At 38.0% G+C, this 24,636-nt stretch overlaps 1 protein-coding gene across 1 annotated transcript in view; it reads right to left on the minus strand.

Annotated features, from left to right (window-relative positions):
• Positions 1-19,686: 19,686 nt before the first annotated feature.
• LAMA2 (laminin subunit alpha 2) overlaps positions 19,687-24,636 on the minus strand; it is a 253,501-nt gene continuing 248,551 nt past the window's right edge. The window contains exons 60-63 of the mRNA XM_026039256.1: positions 23,779-23,932; positions 23,284-23,414; positions 22,372-22,594; positions 19,687-19,858 (exon numbers count right to left, since the gene is read on the minus strand). Of these exons, the coding sequence (XP_025895041.1) occupies positions 19,701-19,858; positions 22,372-22,594; positions 23,284-23,414; positions 23,779-23,932 (666 nt within the window). The 3' untranslated portion in view covers positions 19,687-19,700. The remainder of the gene's footprint in view (positions 19,859-22,371; positions 22,595-23,283; positions 23,415-23,778; positions 23,933-24,636) is intronic.

The raw sequence follows: 24,636 nt of genomic DNA on the forward strand, positions 1-24,636 counted from the left end.
GGGTTTTTTTGTCATGGCCCCTTTTTTGTCACTATATTTACACATAAATTAACGATTCTGCAGATTTTCTGGCATACCTCCTACTCTTGAGGAAGGACTATTTTCTTTCTCTTCTAGCAAATCAAAAACTTTGTTTTTGTTGTTGTTGTCTTCTTGTCTTCATACTATAACCTTCCTCAAAACATGTCAGTGATAACAGCGGTCTTTATTTTCTCCCCACTTTTTTTTTCTTTAGCTCTTTTCCTCACTTAGTCATAGCCTTAAATTCTCAAAGGATACCTTCTGGAAGATTGAATAAATAACAAAAACATTAAATGAATGCAGAGTCTCTACTACAGTAATAGTAAAAGTATTACACTGGAACCAATGGCTGACCTCCCCTCACTCCCTTTTTTTTTTTTTTTTTTTTTTTTTTTTTTTTTTATTGACTTCTTCCTATTTATTTAATTTCACTAGAAGGAGATGCAGCTGTATGACACCGGGGAAGGGGCTGTTGTTGCTTCTCTAGTCTAGAATATCTCAGGTGTGATGAAATGAGATCTCTGCAACATTTGGAACTGGAACCTGCACATGGCTCAGAACCAAGCCAGGAATTGCTTTGGCTCTTGGAGATTTCCCGACTAGTACCTTAGTGAAGCAATAATGCATTTAAATGTGTACTGGCTTCATATTATACAGCACATAACTTTATAAGGTTAATTGGGGGCTTTCATTGTTGTATTTTCAGCACTCAATGCCTTTCTGATCTCTCAGTAGGTTTCAATTGCTGCCCTGCCCATGACAGGGCCTTAATACTATATTCTTTCTATTTATGGCTAGAATTTGAGCCTATAGGGATTCTGTGGTATTTGTGTCCTGTTAATTCATACCTGCTTTAATTCCAGCTTTTTTTTAATGTGTGTCAGTTTTCCTGCACATGCACATCTTGCATATGCAATTTCAGAGAAGGCTATCATTGATGTTGTGATCTTCCTACCTACCTACCTCATAACCTTGCTGTGTAGAAGACCCATAAAAACACATCCTCTCTCTTTGCATTTGTTACAATAACTTATTAGGTCAGCTGTTTTTATCCTCTTAGGCCACTGAGGACCCAGGAATCTCTAACCCCACAGGTGTGAGCAGTTTCACTGACAGTTCATACCATGGCCTGCCCCTCTCCTAATGACTGGGATCAGTGTCCTGACTTCATTAGGAGGGAGATCATTTTGGCATTCATTAATCTGATGATGTTCCATCATGAAGCTTCATGCCAGGTTAGCAGAGCAGAGGAAGGAATGTGCTGGTGTTAATGGTATCAGTGGTGGATGAGGTTGCTGAGTAACCCTTGTAAATTCTTGTCCCTGAGCTGTGCTTAGGCTGTTAGTGTTTTCCTTTCTCCTGTGTGTAAAGTATGTGTTTTGAGCCTCCTGAYGTAATAATCTTTTTTAAATATAGTTTGTTGGACTGTCAGTGTTGGTCTGCTCTTTTCCACTGTTAGGTTGTGTGTTATGTAGTAAGCAGAGTTCAGAGGTGTCTGACACTCTGTAGAGTTTGCTTTTGGATGCTAGGTTAGTAAAACAAGACTATGTAAACTTGGCTCTAGTTATGTCAGTGACTCGACGACCTTGCTGTTCTCTAATGTTCCCTGTAATGTGGTACTTGAAGGATATGATTCCCATTTCTTGTTAGCTTAACTTTTCTTCTGCTCTTAAATATTTTCCTTTAAAATTTTGTAGTCAGTGTCTGATTGATTCTTTGCTGGCATAGGTTCCTGTTCACAAAAATAAATGATATTTTTCATAAAAATCCATTAAAAAGGGTCTAGAGGCTAATTTTTAGCATTTTTYTTCTCCTCTAGTGGCACAAAATTTACAATCTGTCTCTTGAAAGTGAGGTTTTTGTATTCTTGCAGGCCTGTATCAGACTACTTTTACTTTCAGTGCTCCCCTGTTCCCTGTAGCAACTTGCTTCCATGGTTCCAGGTTGGATTTGAAGCCATAGGAAATTTTGCCACTGTCCATTTGCTTCCCTTCTTCCTCATTCACTCCAGGGACTTTTATTGTTCAGACTTAAGAAAAAAAATGAGTGGGGAATTTTTTTTTTTTTTCTCTCCTGTTTTGGAAGAAAAGGTATCTCTGGAGGGTCAATACTATACTGATTTTTCTTCTTTCAAAGGGTGCATGTTTTGATGGTCTATCTCATATTGACRTTTCAAAAACTGAGTCTTGCTTGGCTTTTTACTCTCAAACTGGTCCTCTGCTTCATGGCAATTTTGTTATGAATTACTACTAACAATACCCTGATGGAATGTACCCTTTTTCTTTCCCACTTTGGTTTCTTGAATCCTTATCTAGCATTTTCTTGTGTGCCTCCAACTCAGAAGCAGCTTTTTCTTCTTTCTAAATGGTAATGTTTTCTTTTTTCTCCTCCTTTTTTTTTCTTCCACCCCTTTTGTTGCTTTCTAATGCATCCATGCTGTCTCAATGTTCGAGTGACCTTCAAGGCAGCTATCCCATGCAGCAGAGAAGAGTGGCAGCTGTGCACAGTTTTTAATTGTAATATAGTTGTTAAGCTTCTGAAGATACTTGGTATTTTTAGGCTTACAAAGGCTGCAAACCATCAGCACTTTCATGCTTCATTCTCTTAAATGATCATCCAAAGACCTGCTTAGAAATGTTAAACAGCTACTATAATTATCCAGTCTTTCTTAAATCTTTTTGATCTGCGTGGCACTTCTTTAAAAATGTCATTTGTTTCTGAAACAGCATGAGTACAAATGATCTTTTCTTAGGCTACTAATTTATTTCTCCTCTGACTTTTTTTGTCACTTCTAAGTACTTACAGTGTCAGAAATACATTGGTTTGTCATGTTTCGGTGCAGCTTTTATCTGGTTTTGGATTCTTTTTTTTTTAATCGGTCCCTTATTGATACACTAGCTATCCACTCTCTATCAAGGAGGATATGAGAAGAAGTACATAGCAATTTTTAGCACCACGTACAGGTATTAACCTCAGAAGTTAAGGCAATGGTTGGACCTTCAATATGGAGCCCAAAGTTTCACCCTTATTTATACCTAATTTAGGAAAATTTYCTTTAGGTGAAATACATGCAGCAGTTTTGGGTGACGTATGGTAGTATGAAAGTGTTCTGTAGTTATTTATCAGAGATAATGATTAATTTGTTTCTAAGATTAAAAACTGCTGCAAGTTTTCTCTAATCTGGCATTCAATTGTACCCCTACAGCATAGAATAATTTGTTATTATTCCCCTTCAGAGTTTCCCGAGAATGTAGCTAGCTTGCTTTTGAAAAACGACGCATGGAAAAAGCTTACTAGTCTTATATGGGAAGCCTAGAAAATGCAGTATTATTCAGCCTAATTTTCTCTGATGTCTCATCAATGCTTTTTAAGAAATAGAAGGTTCAATTCTAACTTTTATGGTCTAACTTTCATAGGACCTTAGCATATTATGTTCTGTATTCCCTATAAGTTCTGAGGTGTTGAGGTTTACAATACAGTCCCAGATGCTGATTGTACAGTATGACCCCTGTACAGTAAGATACTGGTTGTTATTCTTTGAAGCAGTGGATTTGTATCAGATAGCATCTGTTTTATGTTGCATGTTCAGTTGTGTTTTTTTTTTTTAAAGAATTGTTCTCATTACTCTTTATAGATGCTATTGGATTTTTTTAATAATATATTTGAAGATCATGTGGAACTGGGCACAACTGAGTGTTCAAGTAAATTTCCAGATATAAATTATTGAGCCCATTTTTTAGATGGTTTCTTTTTTTAAGTTCTATGCCCTTGTGTGTACAGTTACAGTTCATCTTTAGAGTTCATATTCTGACAAAATCTATTAAAAGCAAACAAAAACCAAACCAGCCACCTGTACTAACTAAATTTCAGTCCAATTGTGTGGTCCAGCAGTGTGCTCTATGAATAGTTTGTATGGCAGAGTGTATTGCTCATGTGCACTCTGCCCAGCCTCCAAGGAAATGAAATTACTTCTCAGTTCTGTAAGGCAGAAGAGGATTTAGAAAAAGATTTATGTTGTGAAATGTAATCCAAAATGAAACTGGAAGCATCTCTGTTCATTGTTTTACCAATCTAGGTGAGGGGAACAGTCAGTGAAACTGGAAAGTGTCAAATCAATATCTATCAAAACCTGAAATTTAATATTTGTATAAAATCCAAGGCACTGATGTTGCAGAAAACTAAGTTAAGTCTGAATTCTCTTGTTGTGTGGTTTGAACTGGAAGTTATATCACTCAGCTGAAGAGAGCAGTGTGGCACAAGACCTTGTCTCCTGCACAAGTAGGGTGGCCTATTGAGGGAGACTTGCAGAGGTTTGAGAATGGTGTAACTTGCCCTTTTAAGAGGGGGACCCTCTCTTGATCCATCCCTGGTTCACAAGATTGTAAGKTTCTCCAGGTTCCTAGCAAAACTGAGGAGAAGGAAGTATTTTGGGATAAAAACTGTAAGTAATGAAAGAGGGGAAAGCCGGATGAAGGGTTCTTTAAATTTAATAAACTCTGCTGGGTTATATATATTCCCAAATAAGAACTATGCAGGGAGGTGGTGTCCTTCAGCACAGAGTATCTGTAGTTGAGGAAAAAGAGGAAGGCGATGACGGACTGTGGGCGAGCGAGCCAAACACTGTGCTGGTGAAGCTTTAGAGGAGCTCCTGCATGCTCACTTAGTGCAAGCCACTCTCTAGTCACCAGAGGTACTGTTGGGGCACCTCCTCTGTGAGGGCACTTCATCAGCCTACTGCAGGCTCCTTAAGTCTAGGGTGTTGGTGAGAGGCCTGTGGCTGCTCTGTTCTCCTCTAAACTAGAGGAAAGTGGTGATTCCTGTGTGCCAGTGGCATGCCAAGGTGTTGCAGCTCAAGTGAAGGGGTTAGTGGAAGAGGCTAAGTTGTGCTGAGCAATGGTGTCAAGGGATGGGTGGGAATCACGCAGAGCTGATCAGCTCTTCAGGGAGAACTTCTCAATAGTCTGTTCTTRCTTCCACGGAAGCTGACAATCTTTATGTGCTTATACAACACAAAAGTGAGGTAAACAACCTAATAAATATGTATTTAAAGTGAAGGGTTATAATAGCATCCGGCAAGTTTCAAAAATTGGATGGCTAAATACTCAGACAAGAGTATAATCGCATTATATTTTTGGATCTGAAGCACTTCTTCCTTTTGCGCCACAAAAGTGCTCAACTGGCAAAACTGACATATGTGAGAAATTTGTGTTCTAAACGTATTTTGGTGCTTTCGTTTAGTGATCTAGGCCATATTTGAATGAGAAGTTATGTAAGAACTGTAAGCCTTTTAGAAAATAAGTTACATATTGGGGAAGAGTAAACATGGCTTTTATAAAGGGAAGTTGTAGTTTGCCAATCCTTTGTGATCCCCAATACCTGAGGGCTCCTGTAAGTATTTTGGGAGTAAGGGAGGGACCTGGCTTACATTTCWAAGGGACATTTGGTGAAGGCTGTTTGTGAAAGTGTACCAAACTGAGCAGCTGTATGTTTAGAATCAAGATCCTATAGGATRGAAGATGAAACTTAGCACTTCAGTAAGAGTTTTCATGAAAGAAAGAATTGTCTAAAGTCACCTGTGTAAAAAAAAAAGCTAAGCTGGACTTAATTGTGTTTGCACTTTCTGAAGTGATCTGGAAGGAGATGAATAACAAAGTGTCACCATTTTCTGATAATACTGTTCAGAATAATAAACAACATGGACTGGTTGAGAAGAATTGCAGAAGAACCCTATGAAAACCTATCAYTGGATGATGAAATAGCAGATTAAATTAATGTAGGTATGTTTTTTTCCATCTTCTTCACCTGTATACAGCTATAAAGCTAGAAATGAGAAGGATACTGAACTGAGTTTTATATCATAACTTCTGATCCAGTATGGTGACACTTGTCTTGTCTGCCTGTTAGACAATAGCAGGTACTTCTAATGCAACTGACTCAACAGTAAGTTAAAATACTTTCAATTCAAGTTGACAGTGAAACTGCAGTTTGTGTTCTGGCTGCCATTCAAGGCAAGTTTGCAGTGCACTGAACAAGAGAAAATGCTTTTCTTGGTAAAGCCAATTATGGAACAGAAAATGAAAATATAAGAGAAATAATGAGAAGATATTACACCCAAACTTAYTTGCATGTTTGATTTTTTGCCATTTAAAGATGCATTTTATATGAAAAAATGCACACAGATTTATTTTAACAGCAGCAATAAAAAAGTCACTATGTATTATCACCTATTACAGCAGAGCAACTTTCTTCCACTTAGAAAATCTTTTTTTTCTTTTTAAACTATGGGTGAAGACTGTACTGAATTGTTCCAACCAGTTGTTCACTTCTGCAAATACATCATCCAGAAAATGAACTTTCTTGTTTTCCATTATTATTTACTTGACTCTAAGTAGCCCTTACACTTGGGTCATGACTTCATTTTGGCAATATGTTTGCAGACCACTAGTATCATGTCACTAAGGCAAACTGACATAGCCCCAAAAGTGGAGGAACCTGGTGTGCATTATATAGGAAGCAATTCCATCTTGCACGCTACAGCTGATCTTTCTGAATGTGACTGGTGATTATAGCTGATTAATTCTTGGTTTCCCAAAATGAGATCAGCTTTCTGGAAAGCAGCCAAAGGAACTTAGACGTGAGGACCCCAGTCATGCTGGGATGATTGGAGTGTGCCAGTTTCTGCACTGGTTTTCTGGAGGGCAGGTCACTGGAAGGGCCCTTTGCTCTTCCTCCCCTTCACAGCAATGATACCAGGTTACGCGACAAGAAGCAATTAACCTTGTCCTGACCGTCTGTGCAGGGGAGGGAGGGAGGGAAGTTATAGCTGAGTGTAGTCTTGTTTTCTAAGGCCTTTGCTTTGTGGCACAGTGCCTGTAGAGGTGCCAGCATTTTGCCTTCTCCCTTGCACCAAGCTTGAAAAAATTCATAGAGACAGATTGATAATGCTAATATTCTGCATGTCAGACACAAGATAAATTGCCCTCCATTTTTGGAAGAGACTAAACAGTGTTTGACTTTTTATTTATTTTTTAATAATGAGAGGATGGTCTAGTGACAGCTGTCGGGGGAGAGAGAAATTCAGCATCTGCTTCCTGCAGGTAAGCAAGAAGCAAGAAGGGCTGCCTGGTTTGGTGCTAATCTGCCTTCTGAAGTATCCTATAAGACAGAAGTGTGTTGTCAAGCTTAGCATGCACTGTACATAAAATAATTACTTCTCTTTGTCAGCTGGCATTACTCGAGACGAGTCCTTAAAGCAGCATAGCGATATTGAGTTGAGTATCTAATAGTGAATTGCAAGAAAGCAATTTAGAAATGSAGTAATAAAGTGCTTGCTACTGACTGGAGTCTTGTTCACAGTGAATTAGCTCAAATATATTTGTCGCTTCTGATTTCTAGTGTTTCCTTTAATTACATAGTTACTTTGAAGGGACAGTAGTTCTCTATCAAYTAGCTCAAATTGGGTTTGGATGGAGACAACTTGACAAAATGTTGTTCAGGCAAGTAAAGAATAGAGGCACTAAGGGGCAAGGATGGTGTATGGGGAGCTGTAAAGTTACGGATAGAGAAGGAACTGAAATGGCTCAACAAGTGAAAAAAGAAAAGATTCAAAAGAATCATTTTAGCATGATACACTTCCTTTAAGATGAAAAAGCAACAAGAAAAAGCACTGCTTCCTTAGAGTCATGCAGGTGCCCACTGATACATGAAGAAAATGATTTCATCTCTATTGCTACATTGGTGGACTTTTCCGTGCCCCTTGTGTCCTCAGTCCTATTAAATAGGCTTCAAGGCAAAGAAGTCTGATTAATATTTATTCTGTTTGTTAGTCTGAAATTTCACTCCAACCATAACAACAAGAAACAGACTTGTAATGTGTGTATGTCCAACCACTGTGAAAATGAAGGTGTACCTTTGCTAAATAAGTTCTTGGTTGCTGCAGACAAGGATGCTTGTTTTTAACGAGAAGATCTCAAAGAAGTAAATCAGAAGGCTTGAACAGGGTTTAATTTTTATTGGCTTTTAAACCAATATTGCTCTGTACTGCACAGGCACAAGAGGGTTAGCTGTGTACGTGGAGATGTTTGCTTCTCAGCTATATTCCTACAATGGGAGAGGGCAACATGAGGTTATATGGCATCCTTATGTAATATGGGTTAGATTTTACACATTGTTCCTATATTTGGATGACTGCGTGCCTCAAGTGCCTGTGCAGTTGATAACTGAGTGCTAATTGCAGCGTTGGCAGCAGTCCAGAAAGAACAAATGTTACAAAACCGCCGCCTACGAGCAAAACTTTCAAAAATCTCCTGCTATGTCATGTCGATAGTGAGACTGCAGTTATGCAGCTGTAGCTGGGCTAATCTGGTAGTAATAGTGGCAGTAACTGGTAACAGGGATGCTCAGTATCTACAAAGGGTCTCAGCAGGGTCTTTGTCATCCGCACTGAGAGCTTTTGAAGCTGCTCATTGCTGATTGTGAACATACCAGCCAGAACATAGATAGGAAATTTCAGTGTTGTAGCGTAGACATAAACACTAAAGAAAATWCTGTGATTCAAGAGAGTAGGTAACTCCAGTGGGATATACCCTTGAGGATAAAAAGAGAGCTCGTAGATCACTACAGTTCTTCATTTCTATCTTCATCTATGACAAACCTTGTGYTCCAGGTGAGTTGATTTTACAAGAAAGAATTCTGAAAATGGTCATTTGTTTTATGTAATTTTATATAAGCAATGRAACAACTACTGCTAATTTTTGAAAAATTCTTCCTCTGCTGAAGTTAAATTATGTACTTCCTCCAGTGAGGAATGTTCTTCTGTACTTACTGGACTATAATTTTGTGTGTAAAGATGAAAGTATAAGCTGAATGCTTAGTATAAGAAAGAAGAAAAATTTCTAAACATCCATAAAAACAGGAATGGAAAACATTAGGACCAAGATCCAAGAATTTAGTTTTGTTCAGAGTATTTGGGAATCCTGCTCTTTTGAAGTCTTYTCTCTTGGCACTCGCTGTTGACTTCTCACCTGCCTGAATTTTCAATGTCCCTTTTCCATTTTTCTATCCTAATTTTTCAGTAAGCACCAGTCATGTACAACACTAAGCAATGCAYGCAAATCCTTTAAAACAACAACAACAAAAACATTCTTTTGGCAATTCTTTTTACCTGCCAAGGAAGAAATTATAGTGAATTGCTGGTGTTCTTACTAAAAGCATGCTACTGTATGTTGGCAGTTTTCCTACAAAGCAGCAGTTCTCCAACAGTTAGCATCAACGTCAATATATCCTTAAAGATATCGTTAAAGGAATTAATGGTTGTTGCAAACCACAGAGCAGTGGTATGCCGTTCAGCTCGGCAGATGAAAGAGGGAGAGTTAAGGCTCTGCTCAAAAAATAACTATTTCTCAATCATAAGTCTTTTTCTTTTATTATTGCCATCACTGTTCATGGCACATGAAGCTACATCAAGAGCTATGCAGACATGTCCATGGAAAATCTCTCTTTAGTGTATCTTTTTCTGTAYTACCTTAGAAACCACAACAGAATCTAGCTTATTAATTTTTGATGAAAATTAGCATGTAGGGATTAGCATATAGGGAACTGAAGGCAGAAGTTACAAAGGCAAAACAGATAAAAAAGAATGGTGTAGTTGTTGGCTGACTTAATTTCTTATTTTTTATGAGTTTGCTGATGGCATGCTGTTTGCAGTAAGCCCAAATTACTACTTTTGGTTATTAATAGAAAAATGGATGAGTTAATATTCCAAAAGCATTTTAAAGATGACAAGTATTTCATAAAAACTACATTTTATTAATTGCTTGCATTAAACCACTTCCCTGTTGTTACAAAAATTACTCTTCTAGTTTAAGACTTCAAACTCTAGTGATATATTTCAGTTTATTTTACACAAAACAGCAATTTGTGCAAGTTAATAAAACAAAAATTTTATTAACTTTTTTAACACCTTTTATTTTTTTCCATACATAAACTGAAATCAAATGTTCCAGCCATTTGCATCATWTCTTGGAGATGTACTTGTGGTAGTGAATCTAATAAGAATACTTAGTGTAGCCAGAGTGCCCTATTTCATTGCTCTTGTTAGAAAAAGCATTGCTTTGTGTGGTGCAATGTGTTTTATTCAGATATTGTTATCAAGAAGCATGCAACTCGGAATGCTGTTGAACTGGCACAACTAAGTCCTTCTTTTCAAATTTTCTTAAGGTGGTGAAAAATGTTAGATGCTGGCTGCTATTGCTAATGCCATTATTGTGGTTAAATTAACAAACACACACACACAMAAAAAAAATCCACTACAATAAATTGTATTACTAAAATATTCTTGGGAGTAAGTTGTTGCATGATTGATAGGCTTTTCCATCCATTTCAGGTGATTCCTGGTTAGGACGAAGTTCATTAAAGACGGAAGATACTCTTGACTCATGGGAGTGTATTGTTTTTTAAATGGCTGCTTCTCAGTCGCAAATCACTGTCCCTGTCCAAGCGCTGAGTTTGAGACAGATCAATGTGACTAAAGCAAAATTGCACTGCCATAAAAAACATGTACTGACACAGGGCCCCTATAATTTTATGACCTTCTCAATAAATGGATACAGCACACTAGATGCTTGAGATCCTTAAGAATGACTATGGGTTAGCTAATGTATGCATTAGTGGGGATAGTTAAGTGCATCTTTTTCCACAAGCTCCTTTTCATTACACTGGAAAATGTGAGCTTGGGTTGCTAGATTTGATAAAGTTATATATATAAAAAGAAAAAAGAAAAAACACTAGCTATAGAGGTCTAGCTGTCAGCCTCTATAAACTACATCTACAGCTAATGATATCTAGTGAGAAACATGGTCATTAGCTGAACTGGTGTTGGGTTCCTGAGCCAACCCTTCTGGGGTAAGGAAGCTTTYCATGCTCTTAAGAAGGTGCTTATTTCAGTGGGTAATGGCTTTGTTTATTGAGTTTGCGCRAGTGCATTTGGTTTAGTCAATTTAGGCTGCGCATTTAAGCAAATTACAAGTTCGGATTCGATCAGTGAGAGGTAAATTAGTTTGAATGCATATAAAAGGGATCTTGCTGAGGGTATATTTACAGTCAAACCCTTTCATGGAAATCATAATGTGCAGTACATGTCAAGTTTGATAAATGAAGTGGGCGATTGCAACTTCGCCGTTATCTCGAAGCGTGCCTGCATTTGACCAGCTACAAAACTGAAGAGCTGTCAGGCCTTGGTGTCTTGAACAGGCTCAGAGAGAGATCTGTTGACAGTTGGAACTTAATTTGGGAAAGATATTGTCAAAGGAGAAACCCTGAATAGAGCAAGTGGGAAGTTACTGGCTAGGCCAATAGCTCTGGACAGAAAGAGAGGATAAGCTGGGTAGCTTCCTCAAATTCTTTCTACCATGTAGTGGGTTTCCTTTTTCGGTTGTTGGTGCTTTCTTTGAACGCTGTTTCCCCTAGARTCAAGACTATTCACATGTCTTTCCAGAGGATGTCCCCCAGAACAGGAAAACGTATTTGATCTCTTGACTGCTCCATATYGTGTGATGTAGTAGAGAAACTCAAGTAGTAGGTTTTGCAATTAATACTCTCCCAAAATGGGAAAGGTAATAACAAGGAAGAAACTTGTCATTACTAAGGTGACTGAGGTATAGATCATGAGAGCAATCAGTTCTCCCATGCTACAAAGCACGGTGTGGCAAAGAGGGCACGCTGCAAGGTGAAAGGGAAATGGCTTCCCCAAAACACCTTGGGAAAGAAGAATGGCAGTAAAAAGAAGAAACTAAACCAACTTAATTGGAGAGAAAGGGAGGATGTTATTGTCCCATCCGCTTGCAGAATTTTTTTATTTCCAAAACAGTTAGGGAAAAATAATAGGAAATGGTCCATGGACCAGGCAGCTAAATGGTAACGTAGATTCACCATCTGCTTTAGCACTTGTAACAGATTCTAAGTAGCAGAAACATCCAGTATCTTTTATGGAATAGCATTTCAGAAACTTAAAGCACAATGTGCCCCTGCCTACTGCTATTTGGGAGCACCGGTAGGGCAGTTAGCTGTGAAACTGCCTGGATGCTTTAACAGCGGTGTATCGGCTGCTGTGAGTGGGCATCGCGGTCTCGTGACGGCTTGCTGTGCTCCTGCACTCAAATACATTCGTGTCTAGCAGACTTGGCCTCAGAGCTCGGCTCYGGCTGCAAGCTGGGCCCATTGCTTAAAGTCTGCTCACAAGGTTTAAGACGGTTATGTTGGGTTTCAGTCAATGATGACCGCTCAGGTTCCTTTAATGTAGCTGGAATGCAGTGTGGTTGCCTTAACTTTGGTTTCTCAGGTGAAATGTCTGGTTTTTAGGGTTTTAGGGCTTTTTATTCCCTTCCTCTACTATCCCTTTATGGGATAGATGCTAAGCAGTTTAGTACCGTGAGAAGCAGTGTTGAATGTTATGATGTCCCATAATAATTAAAAAAAAAAAAAAAAAACCTCACCACTTTCAAAAAAAAACCTTTATTTATTAACCTTAGTTTATGTTTGAACAGATGTGATCTTCAGAAGGTGCAAGCAGCACATTAGAGACTCTATAGAGTGTCTCGTGTGTGTGTGTGTATATATATAAATATTTCAGATTTCCATAAGAAAAGCCAGAAACCTGAAATTCCTTCCTGTGAACCATGCGAGCTGGTATTGGTTTTCAATTATAGTCCTGCCATTTGTGGCTACCTGTCCTGCTATACTGACATTTCTGACCTGCACATTTCCATCTCAAAGCTGTTCATGTGGCTATATGAATTTATTGTAATTTTATATCTAGACCTGATTTCAGTGTTTCACATGTTATAACTTTTCTTTCAGTATGTGCCAGCCATATGCAGAGAGAGATTAAAGGAAATGGGTTTTCTAATTCATTACAATGCATTGGTGAAGGGTGTTTTTATCTGAGGAAGGATACGCATCTATCAAACTGTCTGGTACAGTGACCTTAGTACACTGGTTTTTCTACCCTGAGACTTCCCCCAAGACAGTGGCTTTGTACCAGCAATCAGCAGACACTCTTAAGAGTCTTTTTACTTGTCCTAACATCAGTAAATTCTTAACCAGTATAATCAGCTACGCCAGCCCAATTCCCCACCACCTTTGTTAAATTATGTGTTATTTAATGGGGAAATTTGCTCATTTTGTCAAAACAGACTGCATAGTAGCAATAATGCAGCCGTGTTAACAGAAAGAAAACAGCTTGAGGGAATTGCAAATGTAAGGTTAATTTCTTAGAAAGCTGCAGTTTTCTGTGGAAGATATTGAGGTCATTGTGCTTGCAGCTCAAATATATGGGGAGGCTGTTTATAGAGGAAGAGCTCAGGAGGAAACTGTTCTGAGAATTGTTTGGTCCAATACTCTGTCTAACTAGTAATGTTTGGTATTAGATTTGAAAAAATTCAAGCAGTTGAATACAGTTTTTATATCTTCATTCTTTTTTTTCTCTAAGCCAGGATTATGCTGTATTCAGTCAAGAGTAACTTCAAAGTTAGTCCAGAGACCAAATGGTGTGTGAATGCTAATATATGGATGTTGCTGTTGAAAAATTGGACATGAATAAAATTATATGCTGCATTAAAAGTTAAAGCTCAAATGTTAATATATGCATCGTATATAGTTAGGCATTCAGGTTAGGTCRACAATCCCCAGACTGCCACCTCTTAGTGAAATATTTCACTACATATTTGGTCTAATATAAAGCCTAGAAACTGAAATTTTGTGCAAGTTGTAGAAAAAGCATACTGTGATTATCCCCCCTAAAGGAACCCTATTAGACTGTATGTGAATACATGTATTTTAGGACCTCATGTAGTGTAATCCTGAGCATTTTGTTGAGGCAAGTGCTGAATATTAGTTATGTTAATTGAGTCACTAAAATCAGGAGGGATCGAGGACTTGGCATCCTCTAAGGTGGCACAATTGTTGCTATATATGATTGTGTTCATTAAAATAGTAGCACAAGAGTGTGATGAACACTAGCCTTTCAATAAATGTGCCTGAAAAGCAAAAATCACTGCCTGAGTTATTTCTAAAGATTTAAACAGTTTATCTTGTGAGCCATGTTTAAACAAGCCTTCCCTGAATTCATTATTTCCCTTGATTGTCTCTTTAGTTTACTACATTTGCAGAGTTGCAATAATGGCGCTGTTAAAAAAATAATAATAATAAAATAAAATAACATATGGTGTCCTTGCAAATTCTGGCAGAATTACCAATTTGGCACTCTGCAAGCCTAATGGGGAAGGAAGATTTTAGCAGGAACATCAGATGAAACAAAATCTCTGTCTGTTTCAAATATGAAGAACAAAGGATTAAGATGACATATTTTTTTCCAAGCAGCAACCCATGTTTCCACCTGAAGTTTAATACTCCCATCTCAGTTGCGGGACTTAATTCTCTGCCAGGCAGTTCCACTTCACAGCCAGGGAAAAAATAAGAGGGAGGATGGTATCCCATGAAGGGAGCTAAACGCAAAAATACAGCTTTTAAAAGAGGAAGGAAATAGGGGGATGGCTTGAACAAAGGGAAAAGAGGAAATACTAGAGATAACTTACAGCATCTTTGCAGAATCTTAAGTGCAGTGAAGTGGTACAAGCACTGACACTACAGGGACATCCGTCTAAACTGGATTTACTTTTCTCTAGGCAGTTCAGTGCTTCAGAAAACTTGAACTTCAAATCACTTAAAGCTGTGGAGGAAAGAGGTGGAAAGATTCATTCCACCTAACTTGGTGGCCCAAAGGGACCTAAGTTAGGAGTCAACCTCACTCTGAGTGTTATATTTTGTCAGAGGAGAGGGTTGGGCCCACGTGTAGGCAATTCCTCCTTTCATAGGGAGMCACTCTACTATCATGAAACTCTGTGGAAGAATGAAGCCTTTGGACACTTAAATCAAATTCAGGGTATATTGTAGTACAGAATCATAATGAAGAAAACCACAGGAAATTTAGCTACTCCAGGGCCTCAACTGCCTGTCATCCTGCCTCGCTGATGCCAACTAGAAGTACAGAAGTTGTCAAAATAAATTATGATTAAAAGTGTAGATGTCATAGCAGATAATTCAGCTCTACGGAATATTTCATAACACCATTTATCATAAACATTATTTTTGTTGAATTTCTGAACATCCACTTTTGTTATTCTTACAGTCTCAGACAAGGAAAAACAAAAAAACCACTTTAATTTCGTACTCAAACATGCATCAAAAAAAGTAAGGAAAAAAAAAAGATGTGATGCTARCATTAGAAAAGTCTTTTGCAGTTCACTTAAAAACAAGTCAGTCATTCAATTTTTAGCCAAGTGAAATTTATGAGAGTGTTAGATGTGAGCTAAAGTTTCTTATTCTGGTCCCGGTGGGAGCATGGAAAGTGCAAGAAAACTGACTTCAGGAGTCTTTTTTTTCCCCCAGGATTTTCTTTCTTTGTTAAAATTACATATTTTACTTTCTGAAGTGTTTTCATTTTATGCTACCTTTTTCACTAAGCTTGAAATGGAAAAAGCATGGGTTTTTGGAGTTAAAAATAGATGCCTCACATCAGGAACCACCTGGGGCTTTAGTCACCTGAAAAATATATTTGTACTCTCAAAAAGGAAGAAAAGATAGCATAGGAAAATGCAGACTGAATAATTCTGTGTTTTGTTTCACTTGCATCACATGACACATCAGAAGTCTGCTTCAGGATTTTTTTTTATTTTACAGAAAACTCTGAGTGGCTTTGCGTATATTTATGAAGAATGAACTAGTAAAAGTGATGTTTCCTGTTACATATTTACACATTCAGTTTGTATGCGCACTGTAAGACTTGACGGATGACTGAAGAACTGATGGTATTCTGTCATTAGAAAACTTAAGGTTTTTTTTCCTTCCTATCATCCAAGTTAAAAATTCAATGGCATCCTTTTAAATTGCTTTGAAAATTACGTTTTTATTGTTGTTGTTGTGCAGGATATTTTCTCAGCRGTTTTGTAGGTTTTCATAAATTCTCAGTTAACTGAAAACTGCCGTGTCTTCTTTAAAGATTTAAAAAATTGCTATCTGTGAAAGAGGGAACTTTTGTGGGATTTGTTTTTTGAGGAGAAACATTCTCATGACCTGTATGGCATAGATTTTATTCTTTCTGTTGGTTCATAAAATTCTTCCCTTGTATATTCTGAAAACCTTCTCACAGGCATTTGACCCAGGAGCCTTGTAGCTGAACAAGAGAAGCCTGGAATTAGCTTTCCTGAGGTTTCTGTTTTTTTNTTTTTTTTTTTTTTTTTTTTTTTTTTTTTTTTTTTTTTTTTTTTTAAGAGAGAGAGACAGGAAAAATCATTTGGCATTTTAAATATTTTAAGTTTTTCTCAGTTTTCTGTTGCCTTATTGTTGTCTGAAGAGAAAAGTATTTTTTCTTTGGGAAAGGGAAACTATAAAGGGTTGAAAGATGAAAGAGCAAGTGTACATGCCCTTTAAAAAATAATCTAATTGGAAAACTGGGTGCATTTGAAATCAAAAATACAACTTTTTCCAGTGTAGCAGGATCCCTAAAGCAAGAGATGAATGGAGATCTCTCCATTCACAGAAGGAAGCTATGTCATAAATGAACTGCTGCTGCAGTCAACCACGTCAGTCTTAATCATGATTTTTAGAAATATCTGAAGGTGAAGTTGTTAGTTTTGGAGAACAGCAATGAAGATCACTTACAGTCTCCTTCTTTGGAGATCTTTAAAACCCGCTTGGATGCAGCCCTGTGCCACGTGCTCTAGGTGACCCTGTGTGAGCAGGGGGGTTGGACTCGATGACCTCTGAGGTCCCTTCCAACCTTCGGCATTCTATGATTCTACAGAAAGGAGAGGAAAAGGGCAGCAGAGACTTTTCTGTGCAGTGAGTCAGGGTTTCAGGGTTCTGAAGATGTGTACTGAGCCTTGAATTAGGAAGAAAGGACATCACACTTGGCACCATCTGCAATGACATAATCTCTATCTAGTAGTTTGAACATCAGCCTCTGAGGCCCAGAATTTGCTAATTCCAAGCAGGTTTTCATCTTCATCTGCAATCTATCAGTCATCTGTGAATCTGTTGTACGGTAAAAAGTAATAGCTGGGACTTGAGATCTTTCATATTCTACTGAAATGCCAAAGGCAGAAAACGTTACTAACAAACAGAACTTTATTCATCCCCACAATGAGCTACAAAGACAAATATAGCAGTTTTGGGTTTCTTTGTGTCTTGGCAATTTGCTGAAGCATTTCAGCCCCCTCAATTTATTTAATTTAACAGAGGACTGCAGCTGGTTGATTCTTTCCACTCAAGAGCTATGGAAATGTAGCTGTGCACATGGGTTCATTGTCTGCCCTGCCCCAGCAGGAGCCTTGCACATTCCTGCAAGGGCATGCGAGGGAGAAACAATCCAACAAACACACAACAGAAAAAGCCTCTCTCTTTCTTCCCATTTCTCCCATGCCGAATCTTCAGCACTTGTTTCTAAGGCAAAGCCCTCTTTATGCGAAAGTCTTTGCTGAGGCGGTGCGGATTAGGCCGATGACAATGTCCTCCCTCTGAGGGAAAGCATAGTATTTACTGAACCCACAGCATGCTGGGCTGTCTGACCTTCCCCTGTGTCCTTAAACCTGAAAAGGTAGGAAGCGGTGTAAGCACWCTTGAGCTGTGAGGAATCTAGCGTGCCCAACAGCCTCTGCAGGCCAAGGGAATGTAGCTCTGAGTGAGATGGTATCTAGGGACACAATAATATGTGTCCATCAGCACAAGAGTAAATGGAGTTTCATTTATTAGTATTTTTCAATAAATTTAGAAAGCCTCAACTGGATTTGAGATCTTTTTGCTCGTTCTTGAGTAGCTTCAAACTACCCTAAAATGTTATACAACATAAAAATGAATATGACATAAAAATGAATCAAATCGAAACACCTGAATATTTTACAGCGTGTTTGCTAGTCACACTTGGAAAAGGCGAGACACTATTTGCATGCTGTATGAATTCCTAACGCTTTGAATGTGTGTAACATTGCGCTCCATTAACTGTGTGTTAGCTTTAAAGGTGATGGTTCCAAGTGAAAACTGGAACACTTGCTCTAGTCGGTTACCTTGATGCCTCAGAGTTGTTGTTCTTCTGATGTTTCAGATGAATGCTAGACTCTCCGAATCATTAATAATGGCAATATATGTATTTTACTACCATCACTTTAATGTAGTTTCTGCATGTGCTTTTGTTGTTTCCTTGGCAGCTTGGAGGGAAAAATGTATGCCAATGAGCCTGTTTGGGAAATACAAAGGCATCCTGGAGGAGCCCTTGCTGGCAGGCAGCACAGAGGGTGCACGTATCCTCTTCCCAGCCCTAGCAGAAAATTTTAAAAAGTGTATTACAGTGGTGGGAGGAAAAAAAATACATGTTTTTGCTTATTTACTGCTGAATGAAGGCTGCTATCTTTAAATGTGTTTTTATTGGGGATGTAGTTGTTTTTACACTTACAGTATATGTTCTCTATATGTGTAAGCATAACCTTTGTGTAGGCACAGTCTAGTGGTTTGAAAAAACAAAACACACAGGAAAGATAATCCACGCTTGTGAGGGCTATGAAATCACCAGCTAAAATATATCAAGCTTTAAGGAAAATCGCTAGGATTCGGTTACCTACAGAGCAGTATTTGGGAGGGAGAAGCTCTGAGGAAGCCTCTGTGCTCAGGATTCCTGACAGATTACTGAGGGCATTAGCAGCAATGCCACAGTCTAACTTTAGAAGCTGATTTTATGTTAAGGATTTGATTAAAAAGAAGGGGTGAGAAGAGCATAACAATATGTGCTCTGAGGTTCTCCTGCATTCTGTTGTAATGCAATAGTGTCAGCTCTTACTTTCCTTTATAAACTTTGTAAATGTTGCTATGTGTAGCTTCATGTGTAGTAGTGGGGAGCAGTATCAAWTTTTTTTCACTAAGGGCCTCTTTAAAACAATGTCTGCAGATAAATGTGTAGAACCTGATTTTACTCCTTTCATTAGAGTCTGTATCTCCATATATCAAGCAACATAAACTACATTAAAATCAGTGCTGTTCAAATGATACATCAAGGATTTTAAGGGCCATCTATTTTCCTCATTAACACTAAACACGCTAAGTCAGCAGAAACATTTCCCTTCTCTGGATTTGGTTGCATGGTTGTAACATGACAACAACAGAAAATACATAAAACTCAGAATTTTCTCAGCAAAATTTTCACATGAAATATTATGGTCAGAAAAACTTTCTACAAGCMCTTAGGAGTTAGGAAAGTTAACATGCCTGCTTCGAATGAAGCACATAGATGTCCATGCACACAAGCAAATGATAAATATAAACTCCTGCATAATATAGATATCTATCTCACGCATCAAAAGGATTCAGAAATACTCCATTTCAAGTTACAAAGAGAAAATTAAGAAAGAGTGTCTTATTGCTTTATTCATTTACTTAATGAAGCAGTGTGTGGGGAAGGAGTCGTAATTACTTTCTTTGTAGGAGGTACCTTGAAATATCCATTTGAATGTATCACAGACACCACTAAAATACTTGCATAAAGACATTTTATTATGAAGATACTGTATATATAGTATTTTTATTTTAAATCTGAAGGGCTTATACAAACAGGCCCATATCATTTGAAGGATACCGTGTTAGTCTGCAGGGCAYGACAGCGGTTGAACACCCTTCAGCTCCAAAGCTCTGCTGAAGTCAATCTCTTGAGATTTGGCTGTACCCTTGGTGAGCTTCAGGAATCGAATGCATCCTTTAAAACGGATGTTAGTGGTCAGCCCAAATTGGTTCAGGCCATCTGAGAGAGGAGGGAAAAGAAGGAAAAAGGAATTATGAAAGTCTGAATTGATACTTAAGTTTGTTCTGTGAGAGTCTTGCAGAAGAACATGCTTCCCCAGGAATATTATGTTTTTAAAAAACAGAAAATAGAAAAACAGAAAACAGAATTTTGTATGTTTATCTTCTTTATTCAAAAAGTGGGAACCGTTATGACTAAATGTGATATGTGCTTGAGTTAGTTTTCACACTTTTAAGATATTTAAGAAATAATATTATTAAATATTATATATATTTAATATTTAAGAAATAAATATTATATATTTATTTCTTAATCTTTCTCATGGTAATGTAAGGGATTTGAGTACATCTTACTCATTAAAGGAGGAAATTCTTCTAGTCCTAACAAAGAGAAGGTAGAAGCGAGAGTTGAGTTGGTGGGGAAGCTAAAAGTCTTTCTCTCTACTGAATGGCCAAATTTTTTTTTAGTTTTCTTTCTAATGAAGAAGTGGCTACAGGAATGTACTACAGGGCTGACAAAGAAAAGATTTGTGCAATTATTGTTTTTTTATATAGAAATCCTATAGAGGACTGACCACACATACAGCATCAGGCTGTTTCATGGAGCATGTGTATCCTCTGACCTCGCACCTATCTGTCTCCTCTTACACAAAGAAGGGTGACAGCAGTAGATGGAGAAGGGCTTAGTATGTAGCTAGGAATTGATATCCTTACCCACTTTCTCTTGCTAAAAAGTTTCTCAGCATAGGAAATTTGCCACCAACTAATTCTAGTTTAATGACTGCTTTGCACTGCTTATGAAGGCAGAAGATGTCTCAAAACAGACTGCAAAATCCATAACCCCGTATTGATTTTACAAGATCTCTTGATCCTGCACTTCATATTTGTAGTATTTGTGTATGTGTGTATATACATATATATATGCACACACATACACACATACATGTATATATACACACACAAATATATACATATATATATACACASAGAGAGAGAGAAGCTGTCAAAGCTCTCAAACTGATCCATTTCTGTTCTCTGTCCCAGAAAAGGGAAAAGTGTTTCTCTGATGGTTTGATAAGTGGCCAGATATAGGTGGATATTTAGGTAAACAGTATGTTAAAACAACTCTCAGATGAGCTAGACTAGTCAACAAGGCAAATGTCTGATGGATAAATGTCCATGGTCAGTTTTTTAAAGCGTTTTACAATTTGGTGTGTGGCTGTGGCTCAACACAGGAGTATCACTTCAACCTACGTAAGTAAGTGCAGGCTTGTTTTGTACAGATTGCAGTTTTATTTCAATTTGTTCTCTTGTTCTGCTAAAGTCCAGAACAAGATAGTAACTCCATCTGTAGTGTTTCTTCAGTACTAATTCCTATGTTAAAATTGTGGTTGGTTGTAAAATCGTGCCAGAGAGGTTTTTCTTCTTCTGGCACAAAGCTGTCAGTGCCTATGAACAGTCACTGTGACTGAAGTATAATTCTCTCCAATCTCAGTATGAAGAGTATTTTTAAAAATTTTTCTCTTTAAAAAGAGAAGGATTTTTTTGGGTGTACTGCATCACACACATTAGAATGAGAGAAAAAAACTTTAGGAATTAACCCAAGAGAAGTTTTGCTATTGACCTCTTACCTAGTTTGTACTAGGTAAGACACATATTGCAAAGGAATATTGTAGAGGAAAACATTATAAATGCAATGAAATTGTCCATGTTTGCAAACATCTCAACTATGATTTTAGAAAGTAATGTGTTATTAGATAAGCCTGTTGGTTGTCTGTGAAGAGTCACCAGTGTCCATTAGCAGTACAGTGGAARATGAAGCTAGTCGCAAAGTTCAGCCTAGTTCTGGATCCTGGTTATTGATCTCTGCTGCAACCAACTTTTCTCTAAGGTTCCCAGAACATGGAGTATTAAATTTTGCTTTTATTTTCTTGTAAAAATCACCACACTCAGGACACTTCTTAAAGACATTTATAATAAACAGACATWCTCTTACCTCTCCATACCAGCTGTTGCCTGTGTTCCTCAATGCATATTTCACACAGGTTTATTTACAACCACAGTCTCTCTCCCTCCTTCCTCTCAGTAGAAGTGTATACACATTCTTCAGTTAAATTAAAATTTGCCAAATCTTCTAAACATCAATTTTATTTTTGAATATATATATATGTTTATAAACATATAATTTATATATATAAACATATAATTTATATGCTTATATATTAAAAAACAGAGGGAGGTTGTGTGTTGGAATAGCAGGGGTCAGAAATAGTTCTTGTTTCTCTATGGAAGCATTTGTGTTTTAGAAGGTGCAGGGGAATGTGTGAGCTCCTCTTGGTGCTGCAATACTTCTTGTTATGAAATGCAGCTGGATGCAAAAACGAGCATCCGTGCCAACTGCTGCAAACCTGAATATTGTCATTCATCAGCTTTAGCATATTGGTCCTGATTGCATTTAGCCATTTTCAAGGTGGTGTTGCTAGAGCATGAATAAAGACTTATCTGTGTGCTCACCAGGATATCCTCCCACAAAGACAGGGTCGTTGGTGTCTGCTGAAGTTGAGGCTCTGTTTGGGCTGTTGCTGGCCACCTGGCTGCCATCCACAGTCAGCTCCAAGTGGTGTTTGATCTTGTTTGCAAGGACCCTGTGCCACTGACCATTGCACAGGCTGCCGGGCTCATCAGGCTCATAGACAGCAGAAAACCGGCCCGCGCCGTTGTCGACATGGAACATCACCTGAAAGCCAGGACACGAACATGAGCCAGTCCTCAAAATAGCTCTGCACAGTTTGGTAAGCCAGCTCCATAAAGAAAATAGCATGGATTTGAAATAAATGCAACTGCTTTTTAAAAAATATGTAACTTCGTCTTTTTTAAAATAAAATCAACATTCTCTGTTGACTGCACATAGTAAAGCTTTGAATTGATAACAAACTTCATTTGGGTGGATTGCTGTGTCCTTGCACCAGTCTCACTGGGATCTGGGTTATGCCACTCAGATAAATGTTAATAATATTATACAAAATTGTTGTATAGATTGTTGTTTTTCCATTTTTTGTCTTTTTTTTTTTTTTCCTTCCTCTTGCCCTGAGTTCCTTTTAGTGATAGATTACTATTGAGATAAGACAGGCACCAAAAATTAGCAGCAAAGCCTTTTCTCATAGCTTTTCATCTTGCCACTGACTTAAGACCCTAAGGCCTGACGTTGTAGTTTTAGGAATCTTAAATGTTACAGTATCTTTTGGGAAATCTTAGTAAAAGAAGTACATTAAAATATATCTCTTGGTTATGGAAAGTGGCAAATGCTGCATATAGGAGAGCCCTGATATTGACTGATATGTCTTGAGTTTGGGGCAATAATGGATCATTTAAATTGTGTATTTAAAAACAAGCTCTACAAAGAGCCAAAAATACTTTATTACTCACTTTTCCATCTACTAGTTCAATGCCAAGCCCATCCATTTTTTGGCTGCTGATTCCTAGCAGAACGCCATTCATTTGTGTTGTGCGGAATTCAAACTCCACTAGCAGGTCTGTTCCCACTTTGTATGCACCAACTTAGAAGGAAAAAGTATAATGAAATAAAGAAAAGCATTTAATACATCATTGCTAATAATCACACCAAGTGTGTTGACAGTAATGCAAGGTAACATAAAACTATTAATGAGTCCATTTCATGTGAAATCCTCTAAGTAACACTTATAGTGGCTGTACTTAGTGTACTTAGACCTTGCTAGAAAGCTGTATAGGCTATCATTAGCTAAGGCAGTAAACAGGGTAAGTAGGATTTTCAAATGATTGTTCTCCCTTTGCTTCTATTGAAGTCAATATGAGTTAGGTAGCACTGAAAGTTTCTGAAAACATGCTCTCCTGTGTTTTTTTGTTCTGTGCTTATCGGCACAATTCATTGCTGTTCTTTACCTGTTTTGGCAAAGCCTGTTCCATCAAAGTATGTTCCTGTCTGTGCAGTCACAAAGCATTTTCCAACGCTGAAGCTAGAAGTTGGACTGTCCAGGTCAACAGGTGATTCTGTCATTTTAAAATTTCTGATACAGCCAGCAATGCTATGGGTGACCTGCATTCAATAGTTCACACAAAAAGTTTTAACGTGCAAAGCAAACTTAAGTGCTTCTAAGAAGAGGTCTAAATTATGTCATCAAAAAGTACATTTCCTCTGCTTATAAATCTGCTGGATTTATGGGGCYGAATAAGACTTGAATTTTACATGGCTAATCCTTAATATCTGATTGTAATTGGACTCTAATCTCCATCACACTGAGGATGAATTACATTACTTTTCAGAGATGTGATCTGAGTCACATCTATTTGGCTTAATGGAGGGGACATAAAATAATACACTGCGTAATGAAACATAGAAAATTACATCAGCAAAGCAGAAATTTAATGGCCCATACTTTACCTTTTTAATTGACTAGGTTATGGGGTTTTCTGGTAGACAAATATACTGCATATAGTTCTCTGGATTGCTGGTAATTTTTCTACTTTGTTTTGTTTTGCTTTGATCACTTTATTGTGGGCCTAATGTTGCATGGTACGACAGAGGAAATGCAGGTACATGCCTGCTAAAATAAGCAGCAGAGGTTTGGGGCTGTCCATGGTTCTTGCATGGAGCTTTACGTAGGACGGTTTATCACCTTCAGAAGAGCTGTTCTGCTGGCCACGGAGGCTGGCAGAAGCAGGGAACGTGCTTGGGCACAGGGAGGCTGCCGGGCAGGGCAGCCACAGGCAGCCCATGAGCGCACGGGGACGGGAGCTGCA

Source organism: Nothoprocta perdicaria, unplaced genomic scaffold (assembly GCF_003342845.1).
Source record: "Nothoprocta perdicaria isolate Ctin4 unplaced genomic scaffold, notPer1 scaffold_226, whole genome shotgun sequence".
NCBI classification, from domain to species: Eukaryota; Metazoa; Chordata; class Aves; order Tinamiformes; family Tinamidae; genus Nothoprocta; species Nothoprocta perdicaria.